The sequence below is a fragment of the Ctenopharyngodon idella genome, chromosome 13, assembly GCF_019924925.1.
Source record: "Ctenopharyngodon idella isolate HZGC_01 chromosome 13, HZGC01, whole genome shotgun sequence".
Lineage (NCBI taxonomy): Eukaryota > Metazoa > Chordata > Actinopteri > Cypriniformes > Xenocyprididae > Ctenopharyngodon > Ctenopharyngodon idella.
The window spans coordinates 10,445,078-10,467,862 of record NC_067232.1 but is presented as its reverse complement, the minus strand read 5'-3'; the positions used below and the strand labels follow the sequence as shown (position 1 = coordinate 10,467,862).

General features: G+C 38.0%; 2 protein-coding genes across 4 annotated transcripts in view; one reads left to right on the top strand and one right to left on the bottom strand.

Moving 5' to 3' along the window:
• The first annotated feature begins 704 nt into the window (after positions 1–704).
• Positions 705–16,684, top strand: vrk2 (VRK serine/threonine kinase 2). Of its 3 annotated transcripts, XM_051916441.1 has the most exons (13): positions 710–1,132; positions 1,457–1,512; positions 1,608–1,677; positions 2,273–2,360; positions 3,093–3,201; positions 3,765–3,857; positions 4,398–4,530; positions 10,106–10,226; positions 10,553–10,611; positions 12,266–12,423; positions 14,699–14,842; positions 15,751–15,910; positions 16,117–16,684. In XM_051916441.1, exons 1-13 carry the CDS (start codon positions 1,006–1,008, stop codon positions 16,515–16,517), a joined length of 1,719 nt encoding a protein of 572 aa, XP_051772401.1. In that variant the 5' UTR covers positions 710–1,005; the 3' UTR covers positions 16,518–16,684. The 3 variants fall into 3 exon arrangements, with proteins under 3 accessions (XP_051772400.1, XP_051772401.1, XP_051772399.1); XM_051916439.1 differs by having other exon boundaries at positions 14,699–14,912; positions 15,751–16,684; XM_051916440.1 differs by lacking the exons at positions 14,699–14,842; positions 15,751–15,910; positions 16,117–16,684 and adding an exon at positions 11,529–11,618 and having other exon boundaries at positions 705–1,132.
• The window catches only part of fancl (FA complementation group L), a 23,596-nt gene continuing 16,794 nt past the window's right edge, over positions 15,984–22,785 (bottom strand). Inside the window, exons 8-14 of the mRNA XM_051916442.1 lie at positions 22,218–22,368; positions 21,998–22,081; positions 20,279–20,324; positions 19,861–19,942; positions 16,958–17,074; positions 16,710–16,781; positions 15,984–16,580 (exon numbers count right to left, since the gene is read on the bottom strand). Of these exons, the coding sequence (XP_051772402.1) occupies positions 16,545–16,580; positions 16,710–16,781; positions 16,958–17,074; positions 19,861–19,942; positions 20,279–20,324; positions 21,998–22,081; positions 22,218–22,368 (588 nt within the window). The 3' untranslated portion in view covers positions 15,984–16,544. The remainder of the gene's footprint in view (positions 16,581–16,709; positions 16,782–16,957; positions 17,075–19,860; positions 19,943–20,278; positions 20,325–21,997; positions 22,082–22,217; positions 22,369–22,785) is intronic.

Here is a 22,785-nt window from a genome sequence, read left to right as displayed (position 1 = left end):
TAATAACAACATAGCAAATGTAGCACATCCAGATTACATTTACACATATTCATACTACTGTAGGCCTATATAGAATGTACCTTTTTAGTGGTTGCAAAGTAATTACTTACTCTATGCAAGTTCGGATGCAGCCAAAATGATCTGGGTTTCTGATCACTGACTCATATGAACCAAGGTTTGTAATAAGCCGAGAACCGATTGAACTGCTGAGATTTAGTGAACCAACAGAGGGAAAAGCAAATCACTTTAATAGCTGTACAGCAGATTGTTCACAAACAAAACATACTAAAAATATGTTTATGACATGACTGCTTTAAATACACAAAAGTTGGTTTTAACAGCATTTGATGTTAAATGTGCAAAAATCACACAAAGCCAAAAGATGTAAATCAATTTTAGTAGTGTGTACTATAAATGCAATTACACTGTAGGTTATAATAAATAGCTTTGTTTTTGTGAGCTGAATCAACAACCTAAACTGTGACCGCTTTTGATTCAGTTCTTTGCAGCAGTGTTCGAATGAACCGATTCGCCAAAACGAGTGAAACTTCTCATCCTATTTTGAATGACATCGGCGCTGCCCTGTGATGAAACACGCTACGTTGTTGTTCCGCCTCTCTTGGGTATTTTATTGGTAGTTGAATATGAAGGGCACACACATCGCTGTTCTTGATTGGTTGTTAAAGATTTAGAACCGATGTCGCGGGAGTGTCAATCACTTTCAGGAAGTTGCAGTTTGTTGTGGTGAAAAAAACCGTGCACTGACTGGAAGAACTGAAACTGAGATTTTGATGTATCAAAATTCTTCTTCTGTATAATAGTATTCTTCTTATTGAGTGTTGACATGCTTTTATAAGAACGCATTATTGTTATTACTAGTTTGTTTGTGATAAGGAACCATTAAATAACCAGCAATAACTTGACAGGAAGTTTACATTGCTCTCTTCAGTCATTAGTCTGTAAGGATTATTCGTACTGAAACTTTCTACATGACAATTTAACCTCATGGCACCAAAGAAATACAAACTACCCCATCCACTTCCAGAAGGATGCATTTTAACAGATTCAGAAAAGAAGAATTGGCGCATCGGGAAGATCATTGGAAAAGGTGGTTTTGGACTGATCTACTTGGGTAATGACTATATATTCTGTATTATATGTGAAAGTTCTTCATAATTTCAGTTTCATCTATGGCATTAGACATGGTGGCAAAATCACTCGGAGCACAAGAGTTCAAAGACTTCTGAATTCTAAAATGATTTTCTAAATGATATTTAAAGCTGTGCTTTTTTTGTTCAACATATGTTTACAGTAGTGTGTTTTAATTTCTATTGTTAAACATATTTAAAATAATGGACACTCACATTTTGAAATGATTAATTTAGACATCATGATTGGATAGCTCTCATAGTTTCTAAATTTTCACCTTTTTTATTTATTTGTCCACATTTTACAGCTTCTCGGGATGTGAATGTCCCTGTTCGAGATGATACTGATTTTGTGATCAAAGTGGTAAGAAATATATTGAAACAACTTTGAAGAGATGTCACCCATAACTATATACAGTACATGGGCTAAGTGTCTACAATTTCTATTTACATTTTCAGGAATATCATGAAAATGGACCTTTATTCTCAGAATTGAAATTTTATCAGCGAGCAGCAAAGCCAGATACTAGTAAGATTCTTTGTTCTATTTTAACCTAAAATTCAGTCCGTATTATGCAATGGAATCCTATTGTTATGTAAAAAAAAAAAATCATAAACACTGATTTTATTATTGCCAAAGGATGTAGAAACATATGCATGTTTGGAGTAGTGTTGAATGAAAATACTGAAGACCCCTCATCTTCATCTGAGAGTTCTCAAACATGAAGTGCATGTCACTGATGAAGTGGCTATAGATGTAAATTAGCCTGGCTAGGCGAATTAATAAACCAAAGCAAACATGCACCTCTGTGGTCGTTAGTGCAATCCCAGCTTGTTTGAGCTCTAATTCAGAGAGAGTGACCAAATTGCTGATAATGATGCTGGTTTCTCCGAAGGGCCCCTGACCACCTGTCAGTCTGGTGCACAGCCAGTCAAGACAGATTCCCCTTCCAGCTAGGCTGGAGGAAGTGCTTCTTTATGAGTGTTTGAGAGATGCATATATATATAAAATATATATATATATATTACACCTTTTATATGTTTATTATATGTTTATTATATGTTTATAAAGGATGTGCAAATGTATAAAATGGCTAAAACATTTTTAAACTCTAAAATCACAGTGAACAAGTGGAAGAAGTCTAAACAGCTGGAGTTTTTGGGGATCCCAACTTACTGGGGGTCTGGACTGGCTGAAAATAACGGGACAAGGTATGAACCATCAGTTTGTTTAGGGTGGGCCGTATGACCACCATGATATGAGTAATGCCTATCACTGTAGTGGTATACAACATATGTTTTTTATATTGTGTATAATATTTAGAATTATGGTATTAGAGTACTGCAATTTTGTGTTGCTGGGAATTCCTATTTAAATGCCTCTTTTTGGATAATCAAGTAAATTAAAATAATTCACATATTTACAATACTCCAATGTGATTAATTTCTCATTCTATTTGAATCTCGATGGACAAAAAATAAGATGACACATGGATTATACTGCAAGTCTGGGGTCAGTGCAAAACCCGTTTCAAAACAGTAAAATAAATATAAAACGGATAGTTCTGAATCTAATTTTTTAATGGGGGAGTCACATTTGAAGTTGTAAAATAGCCAATATATACACACATAAATTCTGTATTGTTGCTCAGCAACTGTAAACGGTGAAACTCTGCTTTGTTACACCCTTTAATAACAAGTTTTTCCTTGTTTCGACTTTTCATCACTCTCGTGTAAATAATATAACAGTCCTGCCCACTGATAAATGGCACAGCAAAATATTTACCTGTCGACACATTTACACAGTCACATAGTATATACTGTCATATGGTCCAGCCCAATATTTGACATTAATGTAAAAAGCATTCATCGTTTTTGTTTCTATATTCTTTTGTTTCATTTGTATATTTAAATCCATTTTGATCTTGTTGTCCGGTTTTATAGGTACAGGTTTATGGTAATGGATCGGCTGGGCACAGACCTGCAAAAAGTTTTTATGGAGAATGGTGGACAACTAAAGAAGCCCACCGTGCTACAGCTGGGTGTCCTCATGGTGAGACGCTGCTGAACTTCGTACGACATGTAGTTAGAGTTGCTTGCCCGTGTTATTTTAGTAATATTTATATACTATTATACTATTAGTATTCATTAACATTTGCTTCCATTTTTATATTTTAAATTTTAGTTATTTTGTGCTTGTCATTTTTATTTTTGTTTTTAATATATCTATATAGCTTTAATTTATTTTTAGTAGCTAATTTTAGTACTTCAGCTTAGGCTTATTTTATTTCACATACAGTAGTTGCCAAGCTTTATTTCAGTTAACAAAAGCAATACTTACTGCTGCAATTTATCAACCCACTACAATCTTAACCCATAAATATGTTTTAATGTGACCTCAGTGTATGTAGAGGGTTTGATTGAACATGATAAGTGTGACAAGGCAAAATTATTTGCAGTATTATGTAATATGGTGGATTTTGAGTAAGCTTCAATTTTCTGGCAGTCCGACTGCCTTGCATCCAGCTCATCCGCCTGTAGTCATTACGGTAGGTCATTATGAGGTTTCTAAATTATTCATGTTAACCTTCCCCTCTGCCACTTTGCCCTTAACAGCTGGATGTGCTGGAATATATTCATGACAATGAGTACGTCCATGCTGACATTAAGGCTGCCAATCTCTTATTGGGACACAAAGATCCAAGCAAGGTGAGTCTGTATGCACATTACCACAATCAGTAAGGGGCATCTTAAATGAGTGGTTATCTTTTTGGGTCACACTTCGTATTAGGTGTCTTTAACTACTATGTATTTATATTAAAAAATAATATAAGTACAATGTTCTTACTGTGTTCATGTTGTATAGCAAAACACTTTTGCTGCTATTAAGGTGGGATATGGGTAAGGTTAGGGACAGGTCTGGTGGTATGGGTAGGTTTAAGGGTGGGTTAAGGAAGGGTCAACGGTGTATTAGATGTAATTACATGCAAGTTTTTTTTTTTTTTTTTTAACTATATGTACAATGTAAAAACATGTATGTACACAATAAGTGCATTGTATCAAATGATTAATTTAAATGTTAGTACATAGTAGTTAAAGACACCTAATATAAAGTGGGACCTCTTTTTGTGAGACACAACTTGACCCCATTTCCTTGTGCTTTGCACTAACATACCATATACAGTAGGAGAGATTCAGTTTGAAAGAAAATGTCTTTGGGATGATTTATGCTGAATTTATCTTTTGCAGGTGTACTTGGCTGACTATGGGCTATCATACAGATACTGTCCTAATGGTGAGCATAAAGAGTACAAAGAGAACCCCAAGAAAGGACACAATGGCACCATTGAGTATACAAGCATTGACGCTCACAAAGGAGTAGGTAATGTAAAATCTGTCATTTATTTTATCTTTTGAAATCGCGCTGAGGTATTACCGAGATAGAAACATATGGCATTATGCATAAATGTCCTGTGTTTCACAGTAAAGTCAACATGAATTGCCATTTGCAACCCATTTTATCTTATAATTTGAATTATTTTCAAGTGAAACAGAATATTCAGTGAGGAAAAAAAAATGTTGGGAACTGAAAAAGGTAAGTAAAGTGGTATCGCAGTTTTCATTAAGGATTACAAAGACAACCCTGCATTTTCCTTTGGAATAACATGGATCAATGTATTAGCCGCGATTAGACCAGGACCATGCATTAAGGAAGTAAATGGGGATAGTTTTAATTTCATGTTAACTTTAAAGGAAGAGGTTCACCAAAAAGTATGGATTCACTATCGAGATTACTCAACTTATAATGGGGTCTGTTTATGTGGCTGGGACTTGTCAGTATCAAGTCCTTAACTTTGTGGCACGCTATTGGAAACACATTAACTCGTAAATTGTGTACAGTCCTTTTTATTGGATATCGATTGTTCTATCCATGCTTACTTGGGCAGACTTAATTCAAGAAATCCATAATTAGTCAAAGTCATAACCTGCATCTTGTATGCATTTACTATTAATTAAAGCTTTGATGTTTTGTTGAACTGGGACTCAAAGCCAATATTTCTGGCTGCGTTGGCCATAGGATATTACAGAAGTTCAATACTGAATACACAGTGGTAAAGCTTGCAAATAACCATGTTTCTGTTGCTGTTAATTTTTAAAGCACATGGAGAAAAAACAAGGTACACAGTCAGCAGAAAAATAATTTTTAAAGTTTAATGTAAGTTTAATGTTTATTTATTAAATGTGTTTAACACAATAATATTCTAAATGTACACATTTATTTAATTGTATGATATTACAGTTTGAGTTAGGGCTGTGCAATTAATCGAAATTGAGTTTCGACCAACGATTATTAAAATATGATAATCGAGATTATTGCAATTATTGTACCCCATTCTGTTACGTTCAGTAAAATCATGTAACATTACTTTCGTAAAAATTGAATGTGTTTGATATTAAAAAGAGTTATTAAAAGAGAACTCGCACTGTTTGGAGTGAAACACGGACAAACTATGTAAACGGCTAAACAGTCAGATACATACAAAAATATGTCAAAATGCCGGGCTTGGCGAGTATTCATGTAAACCCAGTTGGTTATGTCTGAAGTGAACGTAAACAGTTGGGATAAAATAGAATGTGTATTAGTATATATTCGATCTGTGCATTCGGTCTTAAAGTGACAGCGATCTAATATACCTGCAGCTGTCTGTGTCATTAATGTTAATCAAAGAACAAAAGACAAAGAGAAAAATCACTAATTGCTCTCGACTAAATAATATTTGTAGCTTTAATAAGAATCAAAGCAAGTTTAATTCTTACAGTGAAGACTGTGCTGTGTTTCATTTTACATCTGATTTCTGTATATACTTGCATGGAAAACTTAAAGCACTGTTTGTTTCAATTTGTATCTTTTTTATATAGTATTTGTCCTATTGTTTGTAATTAGCTTTTAATGCATTACTGACTTTTTACTTATTTTCAAAAAATTTGAGGACTTTCTTTTAAAAAATATATTAGTATTCTGCTGTGGTATTGAATTTGATATTGAGAATTGTGAAATTTCACTGGTATCTAAAATTTAGATATCATAGCAGCCTTATTTCTAGCAAATATATAGTTGATACATAACGCTATTGTTAAATAAATTACTTGTATAAGGTTTTGGTCATATGGCCCACTCAAAATCATGTTAAATCCAGCGTTAGCGTCAGTTCTGGCAGGTCACGTCAGTCAAGCTCGCATCAGCTGACTCCCAGGTGACTTACGTCTACCTATAGGAATACGACGCCTATCACAGCATCCATATATAAGCTCCTCAGTATTATCAGCAGCTATCGCATTTCTCAGGAGCTAATTACCCTCCTCCATCCCCAGCTCCTCCTCTCGTCAGTCAGGATTGGCCTTATGATTCCCCTGAATCAGACTAATTCTTGAAATATGTGTACATGTTAAATTATTGACATTAATTATATCTGCATATGTTGGTTCTGTTCTGTTTACCCTAGGGGGGTTATTGCTGCCCTCCCTGCTCTTATCCATGATAGGCTGCATGGATGCGCAGGGAGTTCTTGCCCAGAACAGAACCATACCGCCAATACAAACATTAACAATCATATTTGACGATAGTGGTCCTGACAGAAATAACTGTGATTGACAATATTGGCCAGAATAATCGTGATTATGATTTTTGCCGTAATCGAGCAGCCCTAGTTTGAGTCATTTTTTTAATACATATTTTTTTTTAAACTTATTTATTTTATTTATATTTTATATTTGGAAATTACCTTTCTTTTTTTAATAATAATAATATCACGCCTATTTTTCTTGCTTTATATAAATAGGGATGCATACATTAAAATATATTTTTGGATGGATGGATCATATTTGGAGGTCCATGGCATCAAAAAGTTTGAAAACCCCTGGCATGACAAACCAGAGGTTCTTATGTGGATTGAAACCTTTTTTTCCCCATATTTTTCTTTAAAAGTATGGTGTTATTATTAGGAAGGTTTTATATGTAGAGGATGAATATGTGGGAATGCATGTGTGTATTTTTTACTGTTTAGATATAAAAGGGGGAAAAAGTGCATGAATCTTTGTAGCTCATAGCGCGGACCCAGTAAAACACATTGTTTGATACATCAGAAAGTAAATCATGCTCAGGTTCAGACCAAGGTCTGGCTGCTTTCAGACAAGACCATGTTCTTACCTGAAACAATTTGTTAACTTTTCATGTACAGGATTCTACATATGTTCCTGATTCTGTCTTTCTGCTCTGTAAATGTATGGCCAGTTGTACTGTGTAAATCACCCTGCATATGGCAAGTGATATAACACTTGAGAGTTTATAAAAACACCTACCCACTGACGCACCGACTTGGGAGTTCAGTGTCCCGTTCCACTCCCAAAGCTAAACTCAAAGCAGCAAGGCAGTAAATTTGACAAACCTTGTTTGCGCCACTATTAAACAATCCACAGCCAAGCCGGCATCACAGCACTAATCTTGATGGAGGACACTGACAGCTGTTGTGTAGGTCATTATCACTGACTGCCCTGTAGATGAATGCAGATTGCAGAGTGTTTCTTTTCTTCTGGCCCCTGGCACCCTGTGTAGATGTTGATTTGTTACCATGGTGAGGAGTGCAGAGACGGGCACTTCGTGTCCCACTGAACCCTGTGCAAAAGGCCTAATTATCACCTGTAGGGTTGAATTGAGCCGGCTGAAATTCAGGAGGAGAGGTTCAAGAGTTTGACATGGCGCTTTGGATAATCACAATAACAATAGACCATAATTATGAACAACAGCTTCTATCTGATGGAAGGTGTTGTGCTCAGCCTAGAATGCATCGTTCTTGTGGATCGGCCTTTGTGGATCGGCCTTTTTATAAGTGAATCGGTGTCAGGACTAGGCCAGGCAGCCCACCCCTTCAGGTCCATATTACAGAGTCGTACAAAATGTTTACAGAGCGTGTCTTCTCTTGTGCACTTTGGTCTTTAATCATAGTGCCCTTTTTACATGGCACTTAAGAGGCATTTTTCCAAGGTCACCTGTGAGGGATGTTAAAATCTTTTCTATTAAATCGTGTGTTTGCTAAATTAGTTTGGTCAAGGTTGAAGAAAAATAAAGAAAACCTATATACGTGGCCTAATGGTCTTGCTGGCTAGCGGGCAGGGAGGCTGACTCTGTAATAGGCACGGCAGGATCAATGATGGTCATGGATTTAGGCAGAGATTTTCTCTTTTGATGAATGCAGTCAATAGGTAATTTCTCAGGAGATGGACTGCAGTTACAGTATTGAGTTAATACACTCTCTAGGCACGAACAAATGATGTGCCTTAATTTACCCTTATTGATGAAGTTGGAGCTTTTCATGAAGGGACAGGCTTAACAGGAGGTTAACTCCTGTATATAAGTGAAACTGACAAAGCCATCCCATTCAGATTTAAATTTAGGCAAACGTAATTCATTGAGGGTCCTTAGTTTAAAGTCAACCCGTAATTGGTTTAATAGCTGGGATCCAAAATGAATATTTCATATCTAAATGCTGCTGTCTGTCTGTCTGGTTGGTTGGCATAAGACTAATCGTTTGGTTGAAGTGAGGCCATTTCACACTCAGTGTTCATAAGCAGATGTGGTGTTGTAAAAACTCGACTGGGATAGATTCCCATTGAGCTTATGCAAGTGTGAAAGCAGCTCTTTTGGGCTTATTTGAAGACTAAAACCACTTGTACTTATTCCAAAAGTATTCATCTCTTCTGCTTCCAAGGTTAAGAACAGTTGCATAGATTCTTTTTTTAAACATCTTTTATTGTGTTGTCCTCAGGGGTTGCATGCAAAAACAAACATGCACTGTGACCACTGTAGTCTGACTTGTGTGAGCGACTTCACTTTAGTGAATCAAAACCATACAACATGACTAGTGTTGTCCAATTCCTGATTGATTGACTCCTATAAGCTGTTCCTTTTTAGTGAAACATACAGTAAAGTGCGACTAGTGTAGCATAATTCCTGAAACTAATGACTATTAGACGGTTTAGTGTAGTGTATCTTTCCCTTTGAATGCTTCAATTTCCATGGGTGCTGTTTTGAGTCAGTTCTTGTAATGTATAGTTCAAGAATATGAACTACTGATTTAGAATTAGTTATGTATGAATATGTACGAAAAATTTACATTATAACTACTGCAATTTTCCCAAATGAATTGGAATAGAATTTAATCAAATTAAAATCTGAATCAAATCAAGAGCTTGTGAATCAGAATCAAACTGATTTGGGAAATCTGTATTGATTCCTAGCCCAGGGTAGAGGTAGAGTCTTTAATGGGATATTAAACAAATGTAAGAATCATAAAAGACGAAGTGTTCTTGTAAGAAGTTTTTAGTATACAAAAGACATTTACACTAGATGGCAGTTGTGTAATGTGTTACGGCAGAGGTGGAGATGGAAGGCGGTCTAAGGAGCACATGCAAACACTCTCAGGCTCTTCTCTTAAGGCCAGCAGAGACCCCACGGAATCCAGAAACATGTGGAAACTATTTGGGCCCAGACATTTATTTCTTTGTTTTACTGCTTGGCTCTCCGTCGGAGAGAGTGTCGGGCTGGGCCACAGGCTGTCTGGATCATGTCAGAGGCCGTCAGGATCAGGTTCCTGGACGAGTCGCCAGACCAGACGAAGGAGGAGGGAGTGTGAGAGAGATGTGAGGAGCGCTGGTGGGAGGAAACTGACCTACTCTTTCAACTCTCAGCCCCTCTTAGAAAAGCCCCGTTAGCCTGTGAGGCAGGCCAGGGCACCAGCTGAGAAAACAAAATACTCCTCTCCATCACCCCCCCTCCTTCTTTGCCTTTTTTATAAGGGCATATTTCAGCAGCCAGTGGACGGGTCATTCAATCAAAGAGTTTTAACTTGCTTCTCAACCAACACTCAACTTCTTTTCCTTATCTTCGCTTTCTCCAACAGCCGCATCCAGACGAGGAGACTTGGAGGTGTTGGGCTACTGCTTGCTTCACTGGCAGTGTGGAACTCTGCCCTGGCTCTCATCTCTTAGGAACCCAGCTGAGGTCCAGGAGGCCAAGGCCAAGTACGTCCCCCTTTTCACCATAGGTCTATTTGTGTACAGTGGCTGCTGATCAGAGGCTTTCTGTGCTTATTCAGCCTGAATTATTCACTCAAATGCTTGTCACTAAAGGTGTATAAGGCCACATATTTTCTTTCTTGACTGGAAATTTAAGCAGTGTAGTACACAGCTTTAAAAGGATCAGCAGTTCATTAGAAGAGAGAATGACACTCTTCACAGTGAAATTTTAAATGTATATTGTGTGATTCCATGAGTCAAAAGCGAAGAGGTGTTTTCGAATGCATTTTTGCAACTGTTTATCCTTTCCTTTTATCATCCCTTGACCACAGGCTGATGTCCAACCTGCCAGATTCTGTCCTGAACATGTCCACGTCCGGCTCCAGCACGGGTAGGTGCACGTGAGTGTGCAGACCATTTGCTTTGATCAACAAGGTATGGGGCAGGGACTTAGCTTCCTCACCATCCCCACAAGCACAATCTCCTTGCCTCTCCTTCATCAACGGACTCTAGCGTCCCTGCAGTATCTTTCCCTCCTCCACAGGGAGCGAGGGCACGTGCGTCTTCTGAAAGGGGGCTTTGTGATCTATGATTATGATGAGGCCTTATTCCCCCAACCTTGAGAGGCTGGCTGCAGCTGGACCAGAAAGATAAGACCTCTAACATGCATCAAGGCTGCGCATGTGGTATACATTCAGCCACATAGCACTGCATCCAGCATATTTATTACAGTGAAGAATGGAAGGTGCCCATATTAGACACACATTTGTGTTCTCGTATGAACGGAGAGGCCCCACTACATTGTGCTCCTGCCACTGTCCATTTGTTAGGAAGATGTGATTTTTGTTCCCTTTGGAATGAAAATGAAGTCTGCAGATGTGGGTTGTCACTTGGCCGGACATTTGCGAGTGTGTTCAGTAAGCATCTAGGTCAACAGCAGGATGCATCAACATTAAACATGCAGACCAGCTCAGTTGGTGTTTATCTGCAAATTATACAAATACTCAACCACAGTCCATCTCCACAGTAGTCCCCACTTGTGTAGTTTCCCAAAAAGGACACATTTGGGATTCTCTACATCAAGGATATTCAATTAAAGTTCCAAGAGGTCCTGTCTCTAGATTTTCTTCCTAGCGTCTTTAGCGGGGAGGGAAGCAATGTGCATGGAACGGAAAGGGCTTGAATGAAGTGCATTTGGCTCTAGATAAAAATATTAAAAGATATAGCGCCGAAAGACCATTACCATAAATGACCCTGAGTGCTTGTGGTGTGTACCGCTTTGTTGTTTTGACACGCTTTGTCTCACAGTGCAGCTGGAACCAAGCCAGGGTCCGAAACAGGACAATGGTCCACTATTTGAGGACCCCTGCTCTACATGATGAGGTGTTTCGAAAAAATGTAATGCTCAACATCTGATTTTTTTTTTGTGTGTTAATGGCATAGTCCACCCAGGAATGAACATTCTGTCATAATTTCCTCACACTCATGTCGTTCCAAACTTATATATGCTTCTTTCTTCTGCGAAACACAAAAGATGATATTTTGAAGAATGTTTCAGCTGGTTTTGTCCATATTATGAAAGTCAAAAACATTAAGATAGTGTGAAATATTTGGGTTACAAATACATGGGTTTTGATATTTGAAAGTGAATAAAGGCTTACATTTTGATCTGGTTATCATACAAAGTGTTCGTGTTCCATTGGAAGAATTACAGTATACCATTTGAGTTGCATGGATTAATTTCATGATACTTGAAAACTTTCATTGTTTGAACAATAACAACTGAAATGTTCTTCAGAATATCTCATGCATTCCACTGCAGACAGAAAGTCTAGATTTATTTTTTTATTTTTTTTATTTATTGGTTTATTTGGTAGGGACCATGCATATTCATGAACATTGTTGTATAAAATACACCATGTAAATATGCCAGAATTAGTAAAAATAACTACTTTTCATCTGCCAGATTGACATGAGGGTGAGTAAATGATGATACAATTTTCAGTTTTGCATATTCAGATGTCTTTCTTTCTGATCCCTTGCAGAAATAGCCAGGTTCCTGTCCAGCGTGAAAAACCTTGACTACAATGAAAAGCCAGACTACCAGGCACTCAGAATGGTTCTGTCAGCGGCCAGGCCACAGGGTCCATTGGACCTCTCCAGGCCAAGGGCGTTAGAGATGTCCAGGCCAACCACACAAAGGGTGAGTGTGAAATGCTTTGGCACAGCAGCCCAGTAGACTTAATAGAGACCATATGAGCTGGGGCTGGAGCATTCTGAGCAGCCTGTGGGCTGCGGCAGATTTATCTGTCTGGGAGAGAGAAGGAGATGCTCAGGTTTGGGAACCCTCCTCTGACCCTTTCCCAGCTACAATGACTCCCACTCCTGCTCAGAGCCGTCTGACTGGCCTATTGGCGGTGTTGAGTTGGACCGGAGTGGTGCAGATGAGGGGAAAAAAAAGGAGATTTACACAGTGGTGACAGACTCAGAGTTACTGAAGGCCATCAGCCTGGGGCCACAGCTCAATGCAGTGTCAAAACAATACAAGAGAGCTATTTAATTAAAGCGCTCTTATTTATTGCATTCAACTTGTATTTCAACGTCTATATGCACATTCAGAATCTAACTGCATAAAATACACCACACTGGATTCCTGCACTCTATTACACTGGCGAGAGACAAGAATGGCACTTTTCCTCTATAAAGAGAATGAGCTGGTGAATCTTGACCGTGGTGTCGTAGGTTAACCTTTGCTGACCTTGCCAAAAGGCTTATTGGCTCTCAAGAGGTCTGGAGTGGAGAGACCTTAATTCCTCTGGAATCACTTCACAGTTGATCACTGCCAACTTGAACCGCTGAACTTTACGAACACCCGAGCAACCCAATTTGGGGCTGTTGAATACACACATTTTTCAGAGGCCAAAAGATCGCCAGTTAGAATTGCCTCTCATTTTTATGTGGAGCTGTCCAGCAGTTTGATCTGTGGTTCAATAGAGAAGGCTCAGTGTTGAGGATTTGGTGAAGGGTTGGTAAATACCCTCAGTGTTTAGGGTGTAATTTACTCTCCTTGTTCCTTGATATTGAAACCATTCTGCATACTGTGGACACCCTGCAGAAAACATCTCAGTTTTACATTTTTAGCTTGACATTTGCCTTTTCAAGTGTTTTATAAATAAAGCAAGAATCATACAAATAATTTAAATATAAGAAAAAAGTAATTATAAAATATATGTGCACAATAATGAACTAAGAAATTCTGTGAAATGATGCTTGCAATAAAATTTCATAGTCAACAGTTGCCCATAGCCAGTAGTATAACAACATTTAAAGCACAGCTCAGACAGAAGTTACTTTCAAACTAAGCAGCTTTCCTTTGATCACCTCAGTGAATTCCCTTCACCAACTTGAACCCGATGCGAAATCTACATGGGGAAATCTTTTGCCCTAATAATGGCAAATAGCGGCATTGTGGGAAATTAAGTGTTGTTCCATCCTGGTCCATAACATGAAAGTTAACTAATTACAGTGAAATATATTAATTAAATAGGCTATATCCTTTTTTCAAGGCCTATAAAACCTTTACTATGCTTCCTTAAATGTGAAATTCTGCAATTCAAGTTTCAGTGGTGCACAACATCGTCGTTCATTGTTTTGACTATTTCTTTGTTTCCGACTTGAATATGTGACTTCCTGAACCAGATGTAGAAGCTTCCCTGGTGCACTTGACTAGTGTTTAACTAAGAATGTGTTTCCCTGAGATGCATTAGGTCATGAATCTGTTGAGGAAGACTACAGGACAATATGTTTTGATGTTGCTAAATCTAGATTGGGACTGCCAATTCAAAGTTTATAGGATTTGATCGTTTCTTCAGTGAGCACATTGGTGTTCCTTTTTGCACAGGTAGTTTGTGTGATGGTTGCGGTATCAATGTATGTTTTACATGGATGTATGGAAAGTTCTTACAAAGCAGTGTGCAGAGTCTTTTTCCTCTGACCTTGACCACCCTATCTTTAGCACAGATGGAAAGCATCAGTGTCAACAGCAAGGGCATTAAGATTTGAATCCCCTTTTCTTTGTAGTTGTATTTTTCTCTGTGGTTCTGTTCATCTCTTTCTAGACTGTGTAGCTTCAGTTCCTTTGAATAAAAGCTAAAACAACATCATCAATGTCCCCCTCGTGTCTCAGCTCTCCTGAAACCACGTCAGGCAGCGTGAGGCCAGCAGCTCCTTGTGTCACTCCAACACTCCTGGAGTTTATTTTGCCTACAGCTGACCTCGCTGGTGATCTGTGGCCAAATTTAGTTTGGACAGTTGCCACCTTAGGGAGAGCAGTAGATGCCATTAATCAGGGCAGGTCCTCTCCTCTAAGGATCCAGGTCAGGGAGGGAACATTTAGTGCTCTCTTTCACTCTCTCGTGAATGCTCAGAGACAAAAGCAAGTAAATTCCTGTCATCTAATTTAACTTTACCTTCCACAGGCTGCAAGCCAACCCAAGATTACTGACAGAAAACCAGCCAGATCTAAGCCTGTGGTGACAGCAGAGGAAGATGATGAGGAAGGGTTGGGCGGGTCAACACCCAACAAAGTCTGGAGCAAGATCAAACGAGAGACACACAAGCAGGTTTTATTCAAAAAACAACTGAATAATGGTTCTTGTTGGCTAGATGATGTGGGGCGCATTTTTTTTAAAGGTTTGGTTATTTTTTTTTTTTACTTTATTTTTGACAAAAAAAAAAAAACTTTACTGTATAAAAGCTAAAGCAATTAATAAATAGCTAAAGCATAAATACAAACTACAAAAATAATATAAGAAATAAAACTAAGATATTTCAGTTTATACATTGTTAGTAGATTGTGTGAAGTTGACAGTGTATCTTATGTAAAAGTCTATATTCTTCAGATAATATTTTAAAAATCAGTTTTAAAGTCAAATTTTTAATTCAGAAATCCAACATATTTTTCACACAGTATAAATGGGCATTTAAACATGAAAATATATACATTACTGTTCAAAGGTTTGGGGTCAGTAGGATTTTTTTAATGTCTTTGGAAGAACTCTTGTATGCTCCCTAAAGTTTTGATAAAAAATACAGTAAAAAAAAATAATTATTGCTAAATCTTATTAGTATTTAAAATAACTGTTTGAATATAATTTAATATGCAATTTATTCCTGTGATGGCAAAGCTGAATTTTCAGCAGCCATTACTCTAGTCTTCAGTGTCACATGAACTTTCAGAAATCACTCTAATATGCTCATGTGGTGCTCAGGAAACATTATTGATTATCAGTGTTGAAAAGTTCAAAAGAACATCATTTATTTGAAATAAAAACCTTTTGTTACATTATAAATGTCATTACTGTCACTTTACTGACCTCAAACTTTTGAATGGTAGTATAGTTGCCATTATATATATTAGGAAGAGGGTGTCTCACAAAGGGATCATCATATTTGGAAGTCCTTGTATATATATGTATATAGTGTTATCATACACTCTCATTTAAATTATTTGTTGGTGTCATCTTTACAGAGACCAAATAAAGCTGACATGGCTGCAAAAAGAAGTGATAGGCAAAAGTCTATGCCTGAAGAAAGTGATGAGGACCTCAGTGATGAAGATGAGCCCCTCCCTCCACGAGTTCATCCTAGAACAAGAGCAGGAGCACGGCAGAGACAAGAACACGAACAAGTAAAACCAACAGCAAAGCACAGGCCAAATGACAAATAGACCACAGTCAATCATTCACTTCAAATTGATCAATGTTCTTAGGAAATACAAATATGCTTTGCAATGTTTATTGTTTGATACAAAAGTGCATTAACAGATCCAATATCAGCCCTCTCATTTATATTTCTTATAATGTGAAAAGATAAAATTTGCTCCAACAACACAGGAAAAAAAGGAACGCGGATGTTTATGAGGGCAAGACCTGGATGACCATGAGGGGAAAACAAAACCGTCACTATCTGAACCAGCAAAAACACACTCGAACACTAAATGATGACTATGCAGTACCCAGCAGTGAAGTCGACTACTGGAGGAACTACACCAGGAAACACAGCCGGCATCAAAATCAGTGGGAGGAAACTTATGATGATGATGATGGAGATCACTGGGAAAGTGATGTTTGTGGATTGGAAGATGAATGGACTCGGTACCATCACAGAAATGGCTTTGGAAAATCAAAAAATCAGGGTAAATGGCCCATTAAAATAATGCTGATCTTCCTTCTTGTTATGATATTAACTGTTGTTGGTTGTTGGTGTTATCCTTACTGGAGCCGTAACGCCACATGACCTTTGCTCTGAAGGAACAGACTGTTGTTAAGCGTTTCCTGTGATCATTTTCACAGTGATGGGCTGAAAGAATGTATGTATAAATCAATCAGCATTTTTGCACTATAAATGTCAATATATTTTATTAAATTTATTTGTGCATTTAAATAAAGTTATTTTCTTTGCTATATTTGTGTGATAGAGTTGTGTTACCTTACTGCAGTAAGGACATTCTCCAAACACAATATTGAAGCTTTGGCGACTGGTGGGCAGACCTCTCAGCCACTGTGAAGACAAATAAATCAATAAAAGTATATACCATAAATACCATACAAACACTAACAAATTATACACTTTTAGATAATTGTTTATTAGTTTTTGCATGGTCATGTGATTGTTCTGTTTGAAATACTGTTAAACTGGGTTTTTTGTTTGGTTTGCTAAATCTAAAAAGGGCTTACCTCATAAAGACACACTTGATGGAAAGGCTGGCCGCAGCGTGGGTCATTGCAGACCTGATCTGGAATGTCTGACTCAAGTCGATAAGAGTAGCAGATGCCACATTCAACACTGAAACTCTTGAGTACACAACCAGAAAATGAGATGAGCTTTCACATGTAGTACAACTCAAGCTGTCAGTAAAGTAAAAAAAAAAAAGAAGTCTTAAAGGATTAGTTCACTTTCCAATTTAAAATTACCCCAAGTTTTACTCACCCTTCAGCCATCCTAGGTGTATATGACTAGGGCTGGGCGATATGGCTGAAAACTGTATCACGATATCAGTGTTTCATATTGGTCGATATCGATAATTATTGATATTTTTTATGACCCATTTAAAATAAGGACCAGGAGAAAAATATATTACATTTAAACATTTTTATTTTAAACTTAACCTTCCTCTGATCATAATCCCCTCAGTTATTAAGACAGAAATGTCAACAACCATGGAAAACTCAAATAATTAAAATGTTGTGCGGTGTTGCAGCTACAGATGTTGTTGGTTGAATACGGCTGTGCTCCAAAGGGTGAGCGCGGCTAAGGTGGTACATCAAGTTCGTGGTATTACCAGTCTTGGCGGGGACGACGGTCTTGCATAATTTGCAGACGACATTGGTCTGACTACGGTCAGACTTATAATATCCAAAAAACTGCCATACTGGCGAGCTGACTTTTCCTCTTTTATTTACAATTTCCTCGCTCGCTGCGGCACTCATTTTCTGCTTATCAGTCGCCGGTTACTGAAGAGGAATCCAGCAGACCAGCACGAGACAATGATATGGCGCAACCAAACATGATACTGTTACATGATTGGCTGTTAGCATGTCACTCCCTACGTTGCTAGGTTACCAGAGAGCGAGTGCCTTTGTTAATGCAACCAGACTTGCTTCGCAACCTCTGTTTTCTTCCGACGAAGAATAAAAAAATATTGAACGTTTTATCGAACACATTTTTTATTGATATCGATCACGTGTCTATCGCGATACATATCGTTATCGTTTTATCGCCCAGCCCTATATATGACTTTCTTCTTTCTGATGAACACAATCGGAGATATATTAATAAATATCCTGATGCATCCGAGCTTTATAATGGCAGTGAGCATAACCAACGAGTATGAAACTGAAGAAAGTGCCTCCATCCGCATCCATCCATCATGAACGTACTCCACACGGCTCTGGGGGGTTAAAAAAGGCCTTCTGAAGTGATGCATTTGTGTAAGAAAAATATCCATATTAAGTTATGAAGTAAAATATCTAGCTTCCGCCAGACCGCCTTCCGTATTCGACTTACGGAAAAAACGGAACTGGTGTTGCGTTAGTTAAGCTTTTTCCGTAAGTTGAATAGGGAAGGTGTAGAATGTAGCGTAAGCTTTTTGAACTGCTTGAGTTATACACTTTCTTCGTAAGTTGAATACGGAAGGCGGTCTAGCGGAAGCTATATATTTTACTTCATTACTTGTTAAATATATATATATATATATATATTTTTTTTTTACACAAACGCATCGGTTCGTTCAGAAGGCCTTTATTAACCCCCTGGAGCCGTGTGGAGTACGTTTATGATGGATGGAGGCACTTTCTTCAGCTTCATACTCGTCGGTCTTGCTCATTGCCATTATAAAGCTCGGATGCGTCAGGATATTTATTAATATAACTCCAATTGTGTTCATCAGAAAGAAGAAAATCATATACACCTAGGATGGCTTGAGGGTGAGTAAAGCTTGGGGTAATTTTCATTTGAAAATGAACTAATCCTTTAAGCTCTGGACACACCAAGCCAACGTCGGACCGTTTTTGAGCGTCGGCCGACTAAGTTTTCCCGGTGTGTTCCGCACCGTTTTCTCTAGTCGGACACAATTGTTTTTTTTGTTTTTTTTTGGGCCAATTCAGAGTGTAGAATCGACGTTGGACTGCCTGGCGAGAGAAAGAACTCTGATTGGCTGTTCAGTTTAGTGAACGAGTCTAAGCATGACAACAATAGCAAAACAGTGAGCAAACAAGTCAAGGCGGTACAGACAGAAGGCTGTTCTAATTTTACGTCATGTACCTGAGTGTTCCTGGGCGAATGTTTAATATTAACGTAATCACATGAAGGTGAGTAATGACAGAATTTTTATGTTCAGTTAATGATTATAGGAAAGGCTTATACACCTCTCATATTTTGTATCCCAGAGTCTGATCTGAAATTCTGTATTTGAAATTCACTGCTGCACGGCGGCTCATATTTGTTCCCACAGGGTGAGGAGACTCAGGTGGACTCATCAACCCTATATGTGCTTGACCCCCACTTCACACAATCCTCCTGCCTAGCAAGATGCCTCAGCCAGGCTAGAGAATCTTTACACGTCCCCCCATTCCTGTGCTTCTGCTCTCTTCTCCTCCACTCTCTGTGTTTGCATATTGCTGTTCAGATAATTAGATGCTTTTTCTTTCTTTTTTTCTGAGCAATCCATTAAAAGGATGGAAGATAAAAATTTCAACATCTGGTCAAGTAAACTTTTCTCGCTTCAGAATGTTAATGATGGTCAAGCATTAATCTGCGGTACAGACTGTGAATAAACACTGCGGCCTTTCAACCCGCAAGCTGAAAGAGAGAAAGCATAAAAAATGCACACAGGAAAAAAGATAAATGGCGGAGCTATGATTAAACAGCTCTTGATAGTGCCGAAGATTCTGCCACCTTTGTTATTGTAATGATCTTATCTGTAAACAACCCAATTAAAGGAAATCCGTACCCACCTCTCCCGATGATAAAAACAAAGAGAAAAGGAGGTGGAAAAAAAGAACACTGCAAGCTTCAAATGTGATGGTGCTGTGGAACTAATTGTAAGTGGCAGTGTATGAGACGAAAATATGCAACGTACAGATTTTTCGTGGGTGGTAGGAGATGGAAATTCTATCTCCAACACATCCTTCATATTCTGTAGGACACTGCAGTCAGGGTTCCTATGAGGAGAGGAGGAAATCAGACCCTCATGCACTAATTAAACACATACAGTCAAGTCATGATGGTATAATGAATACAGTTCAGTGATTACTGCCCAAAAAATCCAGGATATCACTGTGAGAATCAACGTTCCGGGCCAAAACATTCTCACCATGTGGTTTCTCATTCATTTTACGCTGTAATACAGACATCAACTGAAAAATGTCTGCAGCATGCACATGAAATAGCAAATTTGCATTGAAATATGCAACATCCACTTTGATTTCTCATTACTCATTTTCAACTTCCTTGGGAAAACATGAATTGGAACAGAAGTTAATAATCAGTTTGCTTACCATAAATGCATATTGGCATTCAATTTATTCCGTAAAGGAGTGACAACTGCAAGACACAAGAAAGAGTTAAAATTATTAACAGAAATGTGGTAATTAATGTCAAAAGTATAGGTGCTTCAGTATTAAGTTGATATTAGAAAAATATAACCATGTATTTATTAATTTGTTTGAAGTATAGACAATTTAGTTCCTACAAATATGCATTACGGTTCAAATGTTTGGGGTCGGTAAGATTCTTAAAAATGTTATGCTCTCCAAGGCTGCATTTATTTGATCAAAAATACAGCAAAAACAGTAATGTTGTGAAATATTATTTTAATTTAAAATAAAATGACTAGTTTCTATTTGAATATATTTTAAAATGTAGTTTATTCCAGTGATAGCAAAGCTGATTTTTCATCAGCCATTACTCCAGTCTTCAGTGTCACACGATCTTTCAGAACCATGATACCTTTTTTTTTTTTTTTTTTTCAGGATTCTTTGAATAGAAAATTCAAAAGAACAGCATTTATTTGAAATTGAAACCTTTATTGTAACTTTTGATCAATTTAATGATCCTTGCTAAATGAAATTATGAAATGCTGAATATAATATATATATATATATATATATATATTTATTATGATAGATATAGATAGATAGATATACACATACATGATCGAAATTGTGTTGAGAATTGTTAAATTTGACAGTATTGGTATGTTGATGACCCTATAGTTAACACAGTAAGCAGTTATCTGTTCTGTCACATCTTCAATTATTCATTATCAAGACCTACACACTTATGTTTTTGTAATAGCAATACACACTGGACTTCATAATGTTTGCAAAGCACTGGGGGACAAAAATGCCATCAACATAAATCATATCAATCAATCTGCATGGCAAAAACAAGCCCGAGGGAGTGTTGTATATGAAGGCAAGAACTGCGCTCACCCCCCTAATGTAGCCGAGCAGTTTCAATTAACTCTACCTCATCTCTCATTCAGCGTTCCTCACCTGATCGCAGAGCGCTGACAGACAATGCACGGCCGCGTCATTTCTTACCTCTAATCTCTATTCTCTCGTAGAAATGCCACAGCAGAGCGGGCAAAAGAACAGGACATTTCCTACTGTGACAAACAGTCTGACAGAAAGGGAAATATTCAAATAATTCAAATAAAACGCGCTCATCATGGCTGTTCCACCCGAGAGATCAATCTGGGAGGGACGTGATAGCCGCACTCTCTGTTTGTCATTTGTAAATGCAAAAAGCAATATTTCTGTCTGACCCCGCGCTCGGAGGGTCCGCGACTGCCACCGTCTTGACTATTGAAGTGTGGATTTAATATCAATGAATAACATTGCTAGGCAACCGACAATGTGTTCTGTGTGCCATTGTCAGCCAAGCATGACCTTGGATTTAAAGAAACAATCACGGCGGCTTAAATAGTGCAAACTGACCTCCATTCCAACACCATCTCGCTCGAAATCTAAAAGCACATTGCGCTGCAAACATATTGCGGGCTGTCAGCTCGGCCGCGCCAGTTGTAGCGGTCCTGTCTAAATGCAGTAAAGCATTTACAGCATGTGCACTTATGTACGGAGGTAATTGAAAAACAAGAGCACGAGAGGGAGGCACAAGCTCCTCACATCCGAGCTGCCTCTCACATGCAGGAAACCATAATAAAAGCTGTATGGAGATAAACAGAGAGATTTGCAGATATGAAAAATGCCTACCGTGCTCAGCCCCAAGCAAACAGCACTCTGGCAGCATTTTGGGGTGTCTGGGGTCAATTTGTACCTTTATTGAGACATTGTTTCCTGGGGAAGAACAGCGATATGGCAGCTTAATATCATGGAAAATTATTGTTGATGGGCATAGTTGGATGGATGGCGGGAAAATGTGGTGATCTGCAAATAATGAGATTCAAATGTAGTAATATGAATGTAATGTTACCGATGGCGATCCTTCTCATGGAGTCTGCTTTTGTGGGTTTTTCTGGTTCCAACACCCACGTCTGCTCATCTATCTCATCCAGCACCGACCAGAACTCGGACAGCGCCTCAACGTTTATCAGGAACTGACTGTGGATACTGGCCAAGGTGCTCTGGATGTAGAAGAAAGGGCAATAAATTAGTCTCAAATGTATTTTTCCTGCTTGAGACTAGTATTTGACTTATGGTCATTAAAAGGGACAGTTCAAACAAAAATGAAAATTCCTGTCATTGTGGAAAATTTACATTGTGGAATAAAATATTTCTCGTTCTTCTTTTTGAAGTTAGTTTAGGCTTCGCAAGCACACTGTTAAGTTGTGGTCACATTAGCAAAATGTTGGTGAAAATTCACAGGCAAAAAAGGTCCACTATCTATTGTCAATAGTGTAGTGACATAAAGCACAGCTCACACAAAAGTTACTTGGTCAACGTGTACATTTAAGTGACCAACTTGAACCCATTGCAAAATTTGTGTATGGAAATCTTTCTCCTTCACACGAAATTCCATATCATGTGGATTTCCAATTGAA

Excerpts from the sequence above, each read along its gene's own strand:
- vrk2 (XM_051916441.1), top strand. The coding sequence starts at position 1,006 with ATGGCACCAAAGAAATACAAACTACCCCATCCACTTCCAGAAGGATGC. Across the intron at positions 3,858-4,397 it reads GACACAAAGATCCAAGCAAG|GTGTACTTGGCTGACTATGG; the intron begins GTGAGTCTGTAT and ends TATCTTTTGCAG. Across the intron at positions 10,227-10,552 it reads GTCCAGGAGGCCAAGGCCAA|GCTGATGTCCAACCTGCCAG; the intron begins GTACGTCCCCCT and ends CCTTGACCACAG.